The sequence below is a fragment of the Bacillus rossius genome, chromosome 13 (genome assembly GCF_032445375.1).
Source record: "Bacillus rossius redtenbacheri isolate Brsri chromosome 13, Brsri_v3, whole genome shotgun sequence".
NCBI lineage: Eukaryota > Metazoa > Arthropoda > Insecta > Phasmatodea > Bacillidae > Bacillus > Bacillus rossius.
In genome coordinates this window covers 3,342,472-3,358,155 of record NC_086340.1, presented here as the reverse complement: position 1 = coordinate 3,358,155, position 15,684 = coordinate 3,342,472, and the positions used below count along the sequence as shown (strand labels likewise).

The 15,684-nt window shown below is 40.8% G+C and overlaps 1 protein-coding gene across 3 annotated transcripts; it reads right to left on the bottom strand.

Annotated features, from left to right (window-relative positions):
- Positions 1–1,286: 1,286 nt before the first annotated feature.
- Positions 1,287–14,809, bottom strand: LOC134538113 (transcriptional adapter 3-B). Of its 3 annotated transcripts, none has more exons than XM_063379139.1 (7): positions 14,705–14,809; positions 12,560–12,887; positions 11,569–11,694; positions 10,613–10,876; positions 6,028–6,311; positions 3,646–3,777; positions 1,287–2,749 (listed from the first exon to the last, which is right to left on the bottom strand). In XM_063379139.1, exons 2-7 carry the CDS (start codon positions 12,875–12,877, stop codon positions 2,491–2,493), a joined length of 1,383 nt encoding a protein of 460 aa, XP_063235209.1. In that variant the 5' UTR covers positions 12,878–12,887; positions 14,705–14,809; the 3' UTR covers positions 1,287–2,490. The 3 variants fall into 3 exon arrangements, with proteins under 3 accessions (XP_063235209.1, XP_063235208.1, XP_063235210.1); XM_063379138.1 differs by having other exon boundaries at positions 14,521–14,707; XM_063379140.1 differs by lacking the exon at positions 14,705–14,809 and adding an exon at positions 14,352–14,493.
- Positions 14,810–15,684: the final 875 nt, after the last annotated feature.

Genomic DNA, 15,684 nt, shown 5'->3' with positions numbered 1-15,684 from the left:
CCTCTGGATCCTCCACTGATTTGAGAATGGTTAACGTAACTTTTTATGTGCCAATTTTTTATTTTAGGTTTTTTATACTGTGTTCATAAGTCAATTGTTTTTTGTTTTTTTTTTAACAGAAGTCATAAGTATATATTTAATAATATCGTTAAATACATGAAACCCTCATGTCAAGTCTGTATGAATGACATCCTAACAGTAACACGTGTACAAACCTACATTAAATAAAGACAAGCCAATTTTTACTTGACCAAAAATATATTTTTAAAAAATATATATCCAAACATCTGCCCTCAGCATATTCTTGAATGCTTTTCGTAAACAAGACACCACTCGCATATCTTGAACAGTTTTCAAATTGTGTGATTTCCTCTGAAGCTCTACACACTGTATATGTGTGTCCGGGTTGGTGTAGCCCTTAAGTATGTCTGTCAACAGCGTTGCAGCTATCTCAGACGATTAATTTTTTTTTGCAAACTATTGACAGATGGTTTGATTTTTTTTTTTTACAAAAGCAGCTTGAACAAGAGAGGTTAGTTACAAATGTATGCAATTTCATATGTATCTCGCATAAATACATAAATATGAGCGTAGTTCAGTTCTTGTTCATTTTTTTTGTATCATTTGGATGGATCTTTCACCAACACCAGCGTAACTAACTGCTCTTGCAGTTCCTTTTGGTAATGTTGCAAGCAAGCATTTGTTTTTTTCGCTACAATTATACAGCACCGTCAAATATTTTTTTTCTCTCTCCACACAGAGAATCACTTTATAGCTGCACATACAGGCCCCGATTTCAGGTAGCTGTCAACTCTGGGCAGATAATCTCTAGCTGTCCCCATTCCTATTCCAGTTTTAAAAAAAGTTATGCAATTAAATAACAAAGGTTTTTCAAAGAGACAGACTGTGTCATTTCCCTTCTTTTTCTTTCTGTTGTGCCTTAAACTGAAGGATTTGACATTTTTGAAAAATCAAATTATTACAGTAGTTAACAAAAAATTATTTTTCCATCCCTCAAATTTGATTTGTCCTATCTTTTTTTTTCACACCTGAAATTTTCCCGCCCCTCAAAAACTGGCGGTCTGTGCAAATGCTCGGTTGGCTGCGTGAATCACAGCCAGCATGCTAGCATCCACCTCCATGTCAGACTGTCAACTGAAACAATGTTTACGCAACGGCTTTACGTTGCGCGAGCAGGTGCCTCCCCTCTCGGAGCCTGTGCCTCGCACCCAGGATTCCCAGTGGCACACAGAGTAACGGGATTGGGAGAATAATGTCTCACCGTATTCCTCCTTTCTTAAGTAACTTTATTGCACTTAAAAACTACACACCACACAGTGTCCATCCGACGACTTCTCAACGCTCCACATTTGAACTGTTTTCCGGCTGGAAAAAAAAAATCTACAATGAAAAGGTTTGTTTGAAAGTTATATTTATTCCTTCATAACTTCAATTTGTACTCAGTTGGTGCATTTATGCAAACATGAAACAGTGAAACTTATAAAATGCACACACAAACATACATATAATATTCAAAAATATAATCATTTTTAATCAAGGTTTATACATTTAATCAGATTTTTTCAAATATAATTTTCAAATGAAACATACTAAAAAGCAATTATTGCCCTGTAAAAAATTATGAAGAATCACAAAATAAACTTGAAGACGTGATACGTAATAACGTAATATGTATGTAATGATGATTAAACCCTACAAACACATACATTTCAAAATGATAAATAACAAAAAAAAAATTAATTTAAAAATCACTTTGAATTTAATTTTAATTAATTACTTATAGATTGTCACAGATTTCACTGGTAATTGGTAATGGTCTCTGTATCCACTGTCTCAGTCAGCACGAGAGAGTAACGCACGCGAGATGTCCGCACGTACGCGAAAGCTGCAAGTTGAGCTCCCTCACGTAAAGCCTGAACGCGAGAGTGGGGGACGGCAGCACGGAATACCGGTGTCCTGACGTTCAGGCAGGCGTACAGTAGGTTCGTGATCCTCGACTCTGGACTTCAGGTGATCCGAACTGTTGAGCAGTGCCGCTGAGTGGCGCGAAGAGGCGTTCAGGCGTACATACAGAGCACAGCTGGAGGCGCAGAGTGTGTCGCAGACGCGAGCCCGAGTGTTCCTCTCTGTCCGTAGGTTCATACTCGTCGACTCCGGACTTCAGGTGATCCGAACGGTCGAGCAGTGCTGCCGAGTGGCGCGAAGAGGCGTTCAGGCGTACGTACAGAGCACAGTCGGAGGCGCGGACAGTGTCGCAGACGTAAGCCCGAGTGTTCCTCTCTGTCCGTAGGTTCGTACTCGTCGACTCTGGACTTCAGGTGATCCGAACGGTCGAGCAGTGCCGCCGAGTGGCGCGAAGAGGCGTTCAGGCACGGCGTGCAGAGAGTCCCAGCCGGAGGCGCGGACCGTGACGCAGACGCGAGCCCGAGTGTTCCTCGACTCCGGCCGAGGAGTGACTGGCCCCGGGCCTCACAGCTTGTCGACCTGCGCCAGCAGCGCGCGGCGCTCGCGCACGGCCTCCAGCGCCAGCTCCTGGTCGCGCCGGCTCACCGCCTGCTTCTTCAGCTTGCACGCCTGGATGCGGCGGTACACGTCGAGGATGTCCCCCTCCACCTGCTGCAGCCGCCTCTTCAGCTCCTGCCGGCACATCTCGCTGGCGGCGAGGCGGCGCAGCTTCTGCAGCTGCTGCAGGTTGTGTGCCGCGACGACCCTCAGCTCCGCCTGGCACCTGCGACCACGTCCTCGTCTCCATCACGACACACACTCAATCATACACAAGCAAGTTTCATTCTGTTAGCAAACCAAGTGGCGGACACAACCGTGAGCCTTCACTCTAAAAAAAAAAAAATTTGTACTTTTACAAGGGAAATTCTTGGAAACCCTGTTGCCAAGGATATTTCTTGCAAAACTACAAGGCAGAGAGCCTTGCAAAATCGCACATGGTACAAAGCTCTGCCTTGTAGTTTTACGAGTAATATCCTTGGCAACAGGGTTTCCAAGGATTTCCCTTGTAAAATATACAAAAAATTTCTTTGAGTGTTCTCCACTTACGCAGTCCGTCAATGCCCTATCGTCAACTAGTCGCCCCTCGCCAACTCTCGTGACTCAAAATGTCGACGAGACATTAATCCTCAGTTGGTTAATTATTTAAGGTGAAATTTACCTGTGGAACAGACACCACAGTTCCGTGCGAACCCGGGAAAAAATTCACCTCCATGGACACGTTAACGGCGCTAACCGCGAGCCGATACTTTCCTTATCGTTCAGAACCCTCCACATAACCGTACGCTATCTGTATAAAACATCCTAAAGAACAAATATAAACTTTTTGAATTTTAGCTTTTCACAAATCCACTAAGGAATATTTTTGGTTCTAAGTTACATATACTTAAAAAAAAAAAAACCATAAAACTTGTCTCAACAAATTATTCACTTACACTTGCCTGGCATGTTTAACTATAAATTTTCCCACCACAATGCATTACAATCGCTCATTATTATTTTTTAAAATCACATCCTGACTGGTAAACAGCACGAGAATTGTTTTTGTTTGACCACCATCTTTGCTCCTCTCGTCATCTGCTAAGGCACGCAGCAGTCGGCGGTCCTCAGCTTCACACGTACCTCTTCATCTCGGCCAGGATCTCGTCGTCCGCATCGACGATCTCCGAGTCGTTCGAGTCGAGCAGGCCCTGGTCCTCCAGCTCCTTCTTGATGCGTCGCTCGACCGACGTGGCGTGCCCCACCGTGTGGTTCCTGCAGCAACACCACAACCACATACAGCGACGCCGCGTGTTCCAAGCCGGTCCCGACCTCATTCTTCTTGCAGGCCTTCGGCACTGTCAACCATAACAATTTCTGTGCTGCCACCACAGAAAAATAATAAGCATAAAACCAAGTGTATGTATTTATTACAATGTTTAGCAATTTAAATATACCAACAAATAAACAATTAAGACACAGGTGGTACTACGCCATGTTCCTTGCGGCACTCACATCCTCGACAACGGGTTACACCAGAAACAAGTTACAGTAATGTAGTTACCTTCTCCCCTAAACATATCAAACAGCTAACCAAAGCCAGACCACAATGGCAACATAACCAAACGTACAACACTAGCACCAACGGAAACACCAAGATCGTAAACTAATTATAATTAAAACACAACTCTAAAGTTATAACTTAAGGAACGGCAGAGGGCGCAACCGCCAAAACTAACTCTTATTTTCTTGCTGTCTTCCTTACATTTTTAAGCATGAATATTTTTATCTATAATCTGTAACAGAATACAAAATAAATACAATGAAACCCTAATCAAACTCATGTCATTTCATAACTCTTCCCAACTTAATGATACCAAAGGTTTTTTTCTTTCTTCCCAGAACACGTGAATGTAAAATTACCTTTAAATAAGTAGAAATATAATGTCCCATAAACAACGTAGGTACAATTTTATTTTTTCCCATTTTCAAAATTTTGTAAGTAATGTTTTACAGTGAATGGAAAAAGAAAGACGAAACAGGGTTTGATGTAAGCTCTTGGACATACGCCATCGCTTAGCACATGTATGTCTGTAGAAGAAAACTACAAAAAAAAAACACAAATGACAAAAAACACAAACTAAGCAAAAAATCGCTGTTGTCAGGATTTAGGTATTGTGTGTATTTAGTATTGTGTGGCGTTAAATGACTTGCATGACTTGATGTAAGCTCTTGGACATACGCCATTGCTTAGCACACGTATGTCTGTAGAAGAAAACTACAAAAAAAAAGACACAAATGACAAAAAACACAAACTAAGAAAAAAATTGCTGTTGTCAGGATTTAGGTATTGTGTGTGTATTTAGTATTGCGTGGCATTAAATCCTGACAACAGCAATTTTTTTTGCTTAGTTTGCGTTTTTTGTCATTTGTGTTTTTTTTGTTGTTTTCTTCTACAGACATTAGGGATGGTCAGGTACCCGAAATTTCGGGCAGTGTTTCGGGTATCAAGTATACCCGAAATTCCGGGCGGGTATTTCAGTGCCCGAAACTATCGGGCACCTTGGAAAACGGCAATACCGCACGGCGCAAGTAAACAAAGCTTCTTTTTTTTGGAACGCGCGGCAGCTGCAGGAACATGCCACGCCGCTGCCGTCCCGGCACCAGCCGGTGAAGTGAGTGTGCGTGAGAGATAAGATAAAGAAGGTGCCCGGTCAGCAAGTGTGTTTGTGGGAGGGGGAGACAGATATAAGAGAGCGAGCCCTGCAGCAAGCGGAAGTGGTCAAGGTCAACATTTACCGTTACTCTCGCTGGCTAACGATGCAGCTGGTCGCCCGCCTCTCTCACACACACACACACACACACACACACACACACACACACACGCGCGCGCGCGCGCGCACACGCACGGCGGATGCTCACTGCTCTATAGTCACAAAGTAGTGTTCAAGGCCGGTGGAGCTGCTTGCTGTGTGCGAGAAGGATTATAAGCTGACTTTAATTACACACATTGTAGTTGCGTGGCATTTGCAGAAAGTGGTTGTGAATTGTTTCTATTTAATTCATGTCATTATTTTACCAAAATGGATACCAGTGGAAGTGTAGGTCAAACAATCAGCAGTGACAATGAACCTTCAAGCAGCTACCCAAACACAATTTAGTTAATAAGCACTTTATTTCCAAGATTAATATGCACTCTATTTTTTAGTTTAATGTTTAACTTTCATATCAGTGCGGTATAGTAAATAAATAAAAACAGTTCAGGTTTGTCAATGCAAACTTAAGTACGACTATTTTATGTTCAAAATTTATTTCATTAACTGATTTTGATGCCCGACCGAGATTGCCCGAGCCCGAAAATTTTGGACAATTACCCGCCCGAGCCCGCCCGAAGTCAAATTTCTCTGCCCGACCATGCCTAACAGACACACATGTGCTAAGCAATGGCGTATGTCCAAAAGCTTACGTCAAGTCATGCACTCCCACTGCACAAATCTTTCACAGATGATGCGAAACGGGGCGTACCGGAAGGAGTTGGCGCGGGGAGGCGTGGTGTTCTCGCCGCCGCGCACGCGCGCCCGGTCGAACGTGGGCACCATCACGTTCTCCTCCATGAAGCAGGTGACAAGGCGCTGGGTGAGCGGGCCCGAGGCGTCTCCCGGGCGGGGGGGCAGGGCCAGGTCCGGCTGCCGGCCCTTGGAGCCCTTGGCCTGGCTGCTGGCCGCCTCCTGCTCCTCCAGCAGGTCCTCTTGGGCCCAGCGCAGGCTGTAGTGGCGGCCCAGCGGCGGCACCTTCTGGTACTCTGCGTCCTGCCCCGACACACGCCCGTCCCTGACACACCTGGGCTGCGTCCGTGGCACACACGCGCCCGTCCCCGCAACACCTGGGCTGCGTCCAGGACCGCAACTAGAGTCTCTGGCACCCGGGGCACGAATGGATTCATGCCCCCCCCCCCCCCCATATTTTTTTGCACATACCACACCAATACTGCGGGGGGGTCCGGGGGCCCTCCCACGGAAAAATGGTGCTATTTAAGCATTTTACATACCTACGTGTAACAGTTTCTGTGCTAATGTAACTTCCATGCATGAACCCACTATGTCCATAAAGTAGTCCGTATAATCACTAGACTTGTTCATTAAATATGTTGAGACATATTGTAAATCAGATTAGACATTCCTGACATAAAACCTTTTACCAGTTACCAGTTGCAGTAGTGTGACGTGTGTGTCACGTCACATTTGGTGGCATTTGTTTTTGTGTACTGGCGCGGTGTTATTTACCGTTAGCCGTGTGGCGGCGCGAGCCGTAACCTCAGATTTGGTGTTTTGGCCGGTGTGGATCTAGTAGCGCGGGCACGTTTCAGATTGTCAGGATCTAGAGCCGCTCGTGTACTTGTGAGGCTCTGATCGACAATTTTCGGTACGCGGTGTTTGCGTTTGTCATTTGTTTCCCTTTTGGTGGGTTGAGGTTGGTACCTGTGGCGCGCTGGGTTGTTGACGAGTTTTCTCTGGGGAGTGTCTGTCTGCTACGAGCCATGGCCTGAGTGGGTTACATTTTTTCCTGCAGATGGAGTGGCTGCGTAATAAAATCCATGGCTGTAACTTAGTGTGGAAGTTTGGTAAACCTTGGTGGAACATAATAACTTAGTTACGGCAGGTTTTGCTCCGTCGGTTACACCATGTTCGAGTGCAGCAGTGTTCTACGCAGTTATTACCAATGAGTAGAGTCCCGATTATATGGTGAATCGCGATAAAACGAAATAACATCGAAAAACACATTAACGTGCGACAAAACACCGAAAAACATGTCAACACACGACAAACAAGAAAATAGGCAACAATCAGTAGCTGTTATTATTTATTTAACATAAACTTCTGGTTTCCGTAGCATAATTATGGCTGGAATCAACTCGGCAAGTTTTGAATTCCATTCTAGACCACTATAAAATGAAATACAGGTTACATGTACAATGTACGTGCTTTGTTTTGATTCTTCACTTCATAGAGTCCATAGATACATACAATGCAAAGACGTGAAACCTAGATTAGGCGGAAAAAATCTCAGAGCATGTTCCAATAAGGATGGTATACTAGTACTTTGCGACACTGAAACATTACTCTAGCGTCTAGCCATCGAGTTTTCACACATTTTAAAATACATCTTTTTGAGTTGCTGTTTTTGTATTGAGTATTGTTGTATATTGCTGTTTCTTGTAAGTTATAAAATGCTGGTTTTATTTAGTTTTGTTAATAAACGATGGTTTTATCTTTTACTAAAAATAAAACCGATAACACCGAAATCTCATATTTTTAAAACGAAATTGATCAAAAAATAACACCATAAAATCGGGACTTTACCAATGAGGAGAAAAATTTTATTTTTAGTAAATTGAGAATTTTAAATTTTTGTTGAGTGAGCCTAGTCGCTAATGTCGTGGATGTCAAATGGTGCCGTGCGTGCTGCTGATCCTCCTTCAGCCCGTTTAAGGCTTGTCTGCGAGGAAGTGTAAATGCTTGGTTTTGAGGCTTCTTTATTTGATATCTCCGGAAGCAGATGGCAACAGACAAACTGTACGTGTTGAAATTTAGTTTTCGTCTAGATTAAGTCAGACGGACCTTCTGTGGACCTTTGCTGGGTAGACCTTGTGGGCTACGCTACGCCGGTATTTTCACCTTCGAGATAACGTTTGGATATAACTGTAATATTTTTGAAGGAATTTTTTTTTTTTTTTGTTATGGATTAGACACAGCAGCAAGTAACTACGTCGTCAAGTCTGGAATTGAGTCGTTACCTATTTGGGAGGGAAATTGTTCATATTTTGTACCCTTCATGCGAGTTATGCGCACTGGGTATTTTTCTAATGAGATTTTACTGTATTTTTTTTTGCAATTTTTATAACGTTATAAATTTTTATGTAGCTATGTTTGTCAAGTCAATTTAGAAAGGTGGCTAGTCAGGTGCTCGATAGGGTATTTTGTGAGGCAGAAAATGGGCTTTGAATAATTATAATAATTTATTATAAATATATTTTCTCTCTAGTGCCTGATCATGAACTTTCGAATTGGACTGGAAGAGTTTGAGGCAACAATAAATTAATTTGCCAAAAACATTGAATGAGTAGATTAACTGAACCGAGCACCTAATTTATTGTGTAAAAGGTGGTAATATTTTATATTTCTATCTATCTATCTATCTATCTATCTATCTATCTATCCATCTATATCTATCTATCTATATCTATCTATCTATCTATATCTATCTATATCTATATCTATCTATATCTATCTATCTATATCTATCTATATATATAGTGCAGTTTTAAGTGATATTGTCATTTAAGTTTTTCTTGTATTTTATATTTATTGTGGTGGTTATGATGTTAACCAAGTCAGTAAGGGAACAGCATCTAGTTCATGTGCGACCCCCTAGGTGCACCGGGGTGGTATAGGTATACTTGTTATTTTATTGCGTTATGTACTTCTAATCAAGAGGGGCGAAGCCTGCTATACCCTGTTGTTAATTGTTTAATTTAATATATATATATATATATATATATATATATTTTGGCGTGTTCTGCATATATTTTTTCTATGTTCATATAAAGAACCAAAGAATACATAACTCACTATTTCGCTGTCAATTCTTTGTATCCTGCCTTCTGCAAGTTTTTGGTCAAAGGGGGTACAGTAGGAATTACAATGCAAGCGATTTCGGCAACCCCACAGCTTTGCGCCCGGGGCGTATGCCCCGCTTGCCCCCCTCTAGTTGCGGCCCTGGGCTGTGTCCATGGCACTCACATGCCTAGATCCCTTAGCAAATGCAGCCACAATTTAAAGGATGCATTCCTAATGGATGGATAGCATCTGAATACTTTTACTGCTAGCTGTTCTCAGTTGGCGGTACTAATGTTCACGTAGCCATTTTGAGTTATATCTGTGAATATTCAGCAAAAAGTAAATAACAACAATAGACCTTCCAAGTTATTTTTATTAACATCTTTATTTGTCTTTATTTGAGTTATTGCTTAAACTTATAATATTTAACTGAGGCAATATTATATAAAACAAAATAAAACATTTTTCCGAAGCTAACGGACGTAGTGACGTATCAGTGGATGCGAGTGTCGCATCCCTAGGAACTTTGACTTTAGTGGACTCATGTAGGGAAGCATCGGCATCCCTTGTGAGAATTCGGACGCAACAGAAAAATGGCAGCGTACACTACGATACAGTTCTAGTGGGTCCATTAGGCTAGTGTTTCGATGCAGCTCTGGTCGATAGTTTGTGGTGTATCCAGGACCGAGAAAGTTCAAACATGTTATGAAATTAAAATTTTACTTTGTGTCACTGTCTTATTATTTCAATACTATTAACACAAATATGCACTGTTAAATACATACTTAAAATAACGTGTTTCTCTGTAGACCTTTAGCTATGTATGAAGGTATCAGCTATACACTGCTTTAATGTCACAAATATAACGCATTTACCTATATTCAAAAGAACAATCAAACAAGTTCTGTTAGAAAATTCTTCCTACTCTCTGATAGAATTCTTTGACCTAATAACAGATAAGAAAACTAAACTCTGGTAGATTTTATTTAAATAAATCACAATACGAGAAAAATATTGAGTTTTGTAAACTAACTCTTCACTCTGAGCTTTAGACTTCAGTTTATACAATTTATTACGTACCATGTTTTTTTTTTTTAATCTCTCTTTCTTCCTTTTGAAATGTAAAAGTACTCTGTAATTTTTAGTTTTTTGTGGTTGTACAGTTTGTTTGTATATATGTATATATTTGTATTAACTGACTTGTTCTATATCCCGGAGTCCTTACCTCCATATGGGATCTACAGAACAAAAATTGAATGAATAAATAAATAAACAAATAAATAAATAAATAAATAAATAAATATTTTTTTTGTACATAATATTTTAGGTTTATAATAATACTATAAACTAAAGATTTATAAAATCAAGTCTATGTTTTAACAGACAAAATTAGGTAGTTGAGGTGAATTGCGCTGCATCTCGGTGTCATGCAGTGCACGGTCTCCCGCTCGGCTACGGAGACAGGGGAGACGGGGGAGGATCCGAGACGGTACCTGGTCGTGCTCCTGGATCAGCTCGTCCAGCAGCTTGACGTCCTCGGGCAGGATGTCGGCGCAGTACGGCTCCACGGACAGCCAGAACTTGTTGGGGGTGTCGTTCTTGGGCAGCAGCATCCGCGGGGCCTCCAGCTTGGACGGGTCCGACAGCGCGTGGGGCTCCGGGAGCGGCACCGTGTGGGCGGGGCTCACCGCCAGCCCTTGCACCCCCTTCAGCTTGGTGATCTTGATGGACAGGGGCGAGTGCGCCGACTCCTTCGCCTGGAGACATGCCATGCTCGGTTCCACCTCCGACAAAACTGCCTTTGCATACAAGTACAGTTCAACATCAATGATACTACAACCTGAAGGGACCATAATTTTGAAACTTTGCAATAATGAGGTTTGTATTAACCATACTATTACCAAATTTAAGCACAATTGGACTTAGTTATGGAAAAAGGAACCAACCCACAATTTTGTTATATTTTATTTGAAAATAAATTAAAATAGTACAAGGTTGATCGTACCGTCGTTGCTATTATTATATCAATATCAGTATTTATACTAGACCATTAAAATTATACCCACATTATGTTATCATTATGAGAATTACAATTTATAATTAACTTTAACTTCAAAATACTCAGAATAGGTTTCATGTGGGTTGGTTCCTTTTTGCATAACTACGTCCAATTATTATATAATTCCTAACTGTTGAATCTGCGTATCTGTACATCGGCAAAAGTTGAATCGGCGTATTGGTATATCGGCAAAAGTTGAATCGGCGTATTGGTATATCAAAGTAGAATAGGCGTATTGGTATATCGGCAAAAGTTGAATCAGTGTATCGGTATATCTGCAAAATTGGGTGTATCGGTACAGCTCTAATATACAAGAAATTATTTTCATTTGCACAATATTAAAGAAAAATTGAATTTGTAACGAATTGCCGGAGGCGTGCAGTGCCGCACCTTCCCGTACGAGTCCTTGAGCTTCTTGGCTGGTTTGTCGTGGTGCTTGCTGCGCTTGCCGCCCGGCGACACGGGCCCCAGCTTCACGCTCTTCTTCTCCCGCTTCTCCTCCGCGCTGCTCAGGATCTGACACCACACACACATGCACCGACTCCTCGCGTCACTGGCTCCGCGTCTTGGCTTCCACGACATCACTACACGAACATCCGCACCACCGAGTTGCCGGGGACAAGGTTTTACGGTTTCACTTTCAGGTCCATATCGTTTATAAAACAGGATACAGTAAACTCCCTATTATCAGCGCATGCTACGAAAAAATTGCTGCACATATGTAAATCTGTACTTTATTACAAGTGAGCAAGTTTGAACTCTATTGACGAGTGTATTGTGTGCAGTATACAGTAAAACGCCACAGGTCTTCTCCGAACTCACGCAGTAGGTTGGCATGCGTTGCTATTTCTGTCTCTGTCACGCTTTGTTTCTAGTCGTATGTTTGAGCACTTTTATGTTCACATTACTGAAATGTATTGTATGTTAATTATTCAGCAAAATACTAAAACTTTAGCATAATTTAAAATTTTTTACAGTTAATTGTAACTTTTACTGTACATAAATTTTTACATTTTTAAATTGAAATTAATGTTTCCATTTTTGTTTCCCATTTTCGGCTCTTTTCACTATCAGCGGTGGCCCTACCACTTAATTTCACGGATAATCGGGAGTGTACTGTATTTTGATTTTTTTTCTTTAACTGTATTAAATCATAAAAATAGTTAACTATTTAACAAATATTGAACCATAATATTTCTTGATACTTATTTTACCAAAATAGTCGCACTTATACAATAAAATCATTAGTAACAATAACTAATAAGCATAATTAGAACAGAAATATTCAGACAAATTAAAAATAAAGGTGCAAATTTTATGTGGACGAACACGTATCTTCTGTGAGGGCTCATCGCTGAAGAGCACTCGGACACGGACGCACCTGTATCTCGTCGGTCAGGGCTCGGCTGCGCACGACGACGGCGGACAGCAAGGCCTCCAGCTCCAGCTGCAAGGCGTCCAGGTCCTCCATGCCGACCCCGTCGTCGTCCGTGCGGTGCAGCACGGCCGAGTAGCGCGGCAGCATGCGGTCGTTGTCGACCGTCTTCAGCAGGGGGAACGACAGCTCCTTGGGCGCCGGGGGCTCCGCGCCCCCGCCCTCCCCTCCCTTCGTCTTGGACGAGCTGCCCTTGAGGTGCTCCCTGGGCTTCCCCGGGCCCTTCTTCGCGCTGCCCGGCTTCATCTTGCTGGACGACGACATCCGCGCCTTCCTGCGGGGCACAGTGATCATAGACATTAGTGGCTCTTGTAAGAAAAACACCAACTCTGATTTATTTATTTATTCATGCACTCCGTTTAGTCCCAAATTAGGAACATGGAGCAAGTTAAATACAATTTAATACAATAGAAGTTAAATATAAATCAACAATACAAATCATACAATCATATTTCAAATGGTTCAAATAATAAAAATTAACGGTAGGATATAAACCTATATCAGTTATCAAATAAATAAGTAATAAAATACACACACACACAGTAGGGCTATATAATACAATCAACACCAAGCTATAATTATGCAGAAAACAGAATTAAATTTATACATACTAATATTGGTGATCCAAATATATACTGTAAATATTCCTGAAGTACACGCTTCTGAATCCTGCACAGTTTTTTAAAGCAAATTAATACCGTTCTGGTTTTTGGAACAGAAGCAGGGCACACCCTTCTACCTGCAGCAATAAAGCCCCTATTTTAAATAACTAATTAAACAATAAACACAAAAGGATTCAGGCACTTTCTCAGTTTTGGTTTTCTACCAAACAAAATAGAGCAAAGTTGGGATTAAGAATTTGGAAGAAAAAAAAAGAAGAAAAAAGGAAAAAAAATGCAGTTTGATGTGATTTAAAAATGTGCTTTTATGGCATGATGACAAACGTGAGTAATTGTTTCATTTTACATAACCAAGTTTATCCCTTGATTCCGATGGCATAATTCTGTATACATTGATCCTGTGGTACATGATGTTTGCTGGTTTAATTTTGTATGTAGAAAGATACTTAACATAATCAAAACTTATAATGTAATGAATTATTATCATAAGTTGGATACAATAAATGAAAAAAAATTCTACAAGGTATGGCATAATAAATTACAACAGCAAGCAACATGTAGGTACCACAGGACTAATGAATAAAAATATGACAGTCAGAATGAAGAGATGAACTTTGATATGTGATAATGGAACTTTTTGTTGTATGAAATGGCGGGAGGACAAAATCTGCAGGATGATACAGACAGGCTGGAGCGATGGATGAGAAAGAGTCAAATGACACACGTGATGAAGGCAAATATATTCTGGAGAAAAAGACTGCTTAAGTGAGGAAAGGACAATAGATAAAAGTAGGCAGAACGGTTACGTACCTAGCAGTGTCACTAAGCAGATCTAATATGACAAGGAACCAGGTGCAGGAAGTACTAAACATGGGTCAAAAGCTCTGGGCTTGCTAAAAAGGTTGCTGAAGGAGCAAAGACGATAAATGCCAATCCTAGAATATCTAGCAGTGAGCTGGAACCAATTACAAGGGACAGAATGGAGTAGGAGAAAGTACAGTAAAGGGCAGGAGCTTGCCCTCTCTCGCAATATCCTAAATTCCCTCACCACCGTTATCATAAACAGCAGCCAATCCAACTAATTTCAATCCCTCCCTGTCCTCAACAGGAATAAGTACCTATTTTCTCTTCCTCTGTTCTCTTCTACATCCTATATATCTTTCATTCATAGTCCCTCCCCCTCTAGAACCCTTTTAAATATAAACTAACTCGGTAAATCAGTAGAGAATACACCCTACGAGAAAAGCATGCGTTAACTTCATCTAAATATGTGAAAAATTCACAAACATTCGGCTTCTTCCCGGTCAAGACATCGAACAGCAACAGAAAAAACAACACATTTTCATAACAGCCATGACACTTGTGTGTCACAACAACATTTAGGGCGGTATTCCACGATATTCGGGTAAGGTAGCGAATGAGCAATCCATTGTTGGAATACAACTGTAACCTAACTCGAAGCTGGACTCACAATGATCCATCAGACGTCCGTCAGCCATCCGTCCTTCCGTCCCAACGAGCATTACTTTCCGTCCTCCTCCTCCTCCTTGTCATAAGCCGATAGGTATAGCAAATATATCGATAATTTTTAAATATCGATTTTCTGTTCAGATAGTATCGAATTAAAATGAAATAAAATAATACTTATCAAACTATTATTGCCCTTACTCTATGTTATTTGTTATTGCCAAAAGTTCAAAACAAAAATGGTGCATGTTTTGAAAAACCTTCGGTAGTGCTGCAACTCATCGGAACAAACAAAAATCGTTGAAATGCATCGTCAGCTTTAGAGTGACGTTCAACCCTCTATTTCAACTGCGGCTGTGTCAGATAAGCATGTGAACGAAGAATTATTTGATTTAAGTTTCGACAATGAATAACTTATATATATATTTGTTAAACCGTTGTTGCCTTTTATTTCAAATGCAATTGCATATTTCTAGTATTTTTTGGCAATAATGTTTTAAAACTACCCACGATGCGAGTAGTACTCTGATATCGCGGCTTTTTAGAACGGAAAGAAAAAATTCGGAAAACATGTTTTTCACACACTGCACACCTATATAAATGTACTCCGAAGGGATGGTTTTGTAATTCCTACTGGTTTGTAGAAAAATTAAATGTGTATATCTTACATTACAATACCTGTGCTTTTATGCTGCTGCCGCTATTCATTGTTTACCCGCGGAAAATAGGAATATATGTTTACCATAAACTTAATACGTTTCAGAATTAACCTTGAAAGGAAAGTGTTTATTACCTACTGGTCTGTGAAATCATAATGGTTTACAGCCTATATTACAATACGTATGTATTCACACAATTGCCGACATTGTTTACCCGTGTTGGTTTTTTAAATTTTATTTTTTGGGAACTTTAGTCAATGTAATTGTAAAAATGAAATTTGTTTAAATAACGACTGTATTGCAATTATAAAGAATTTTTAATTCT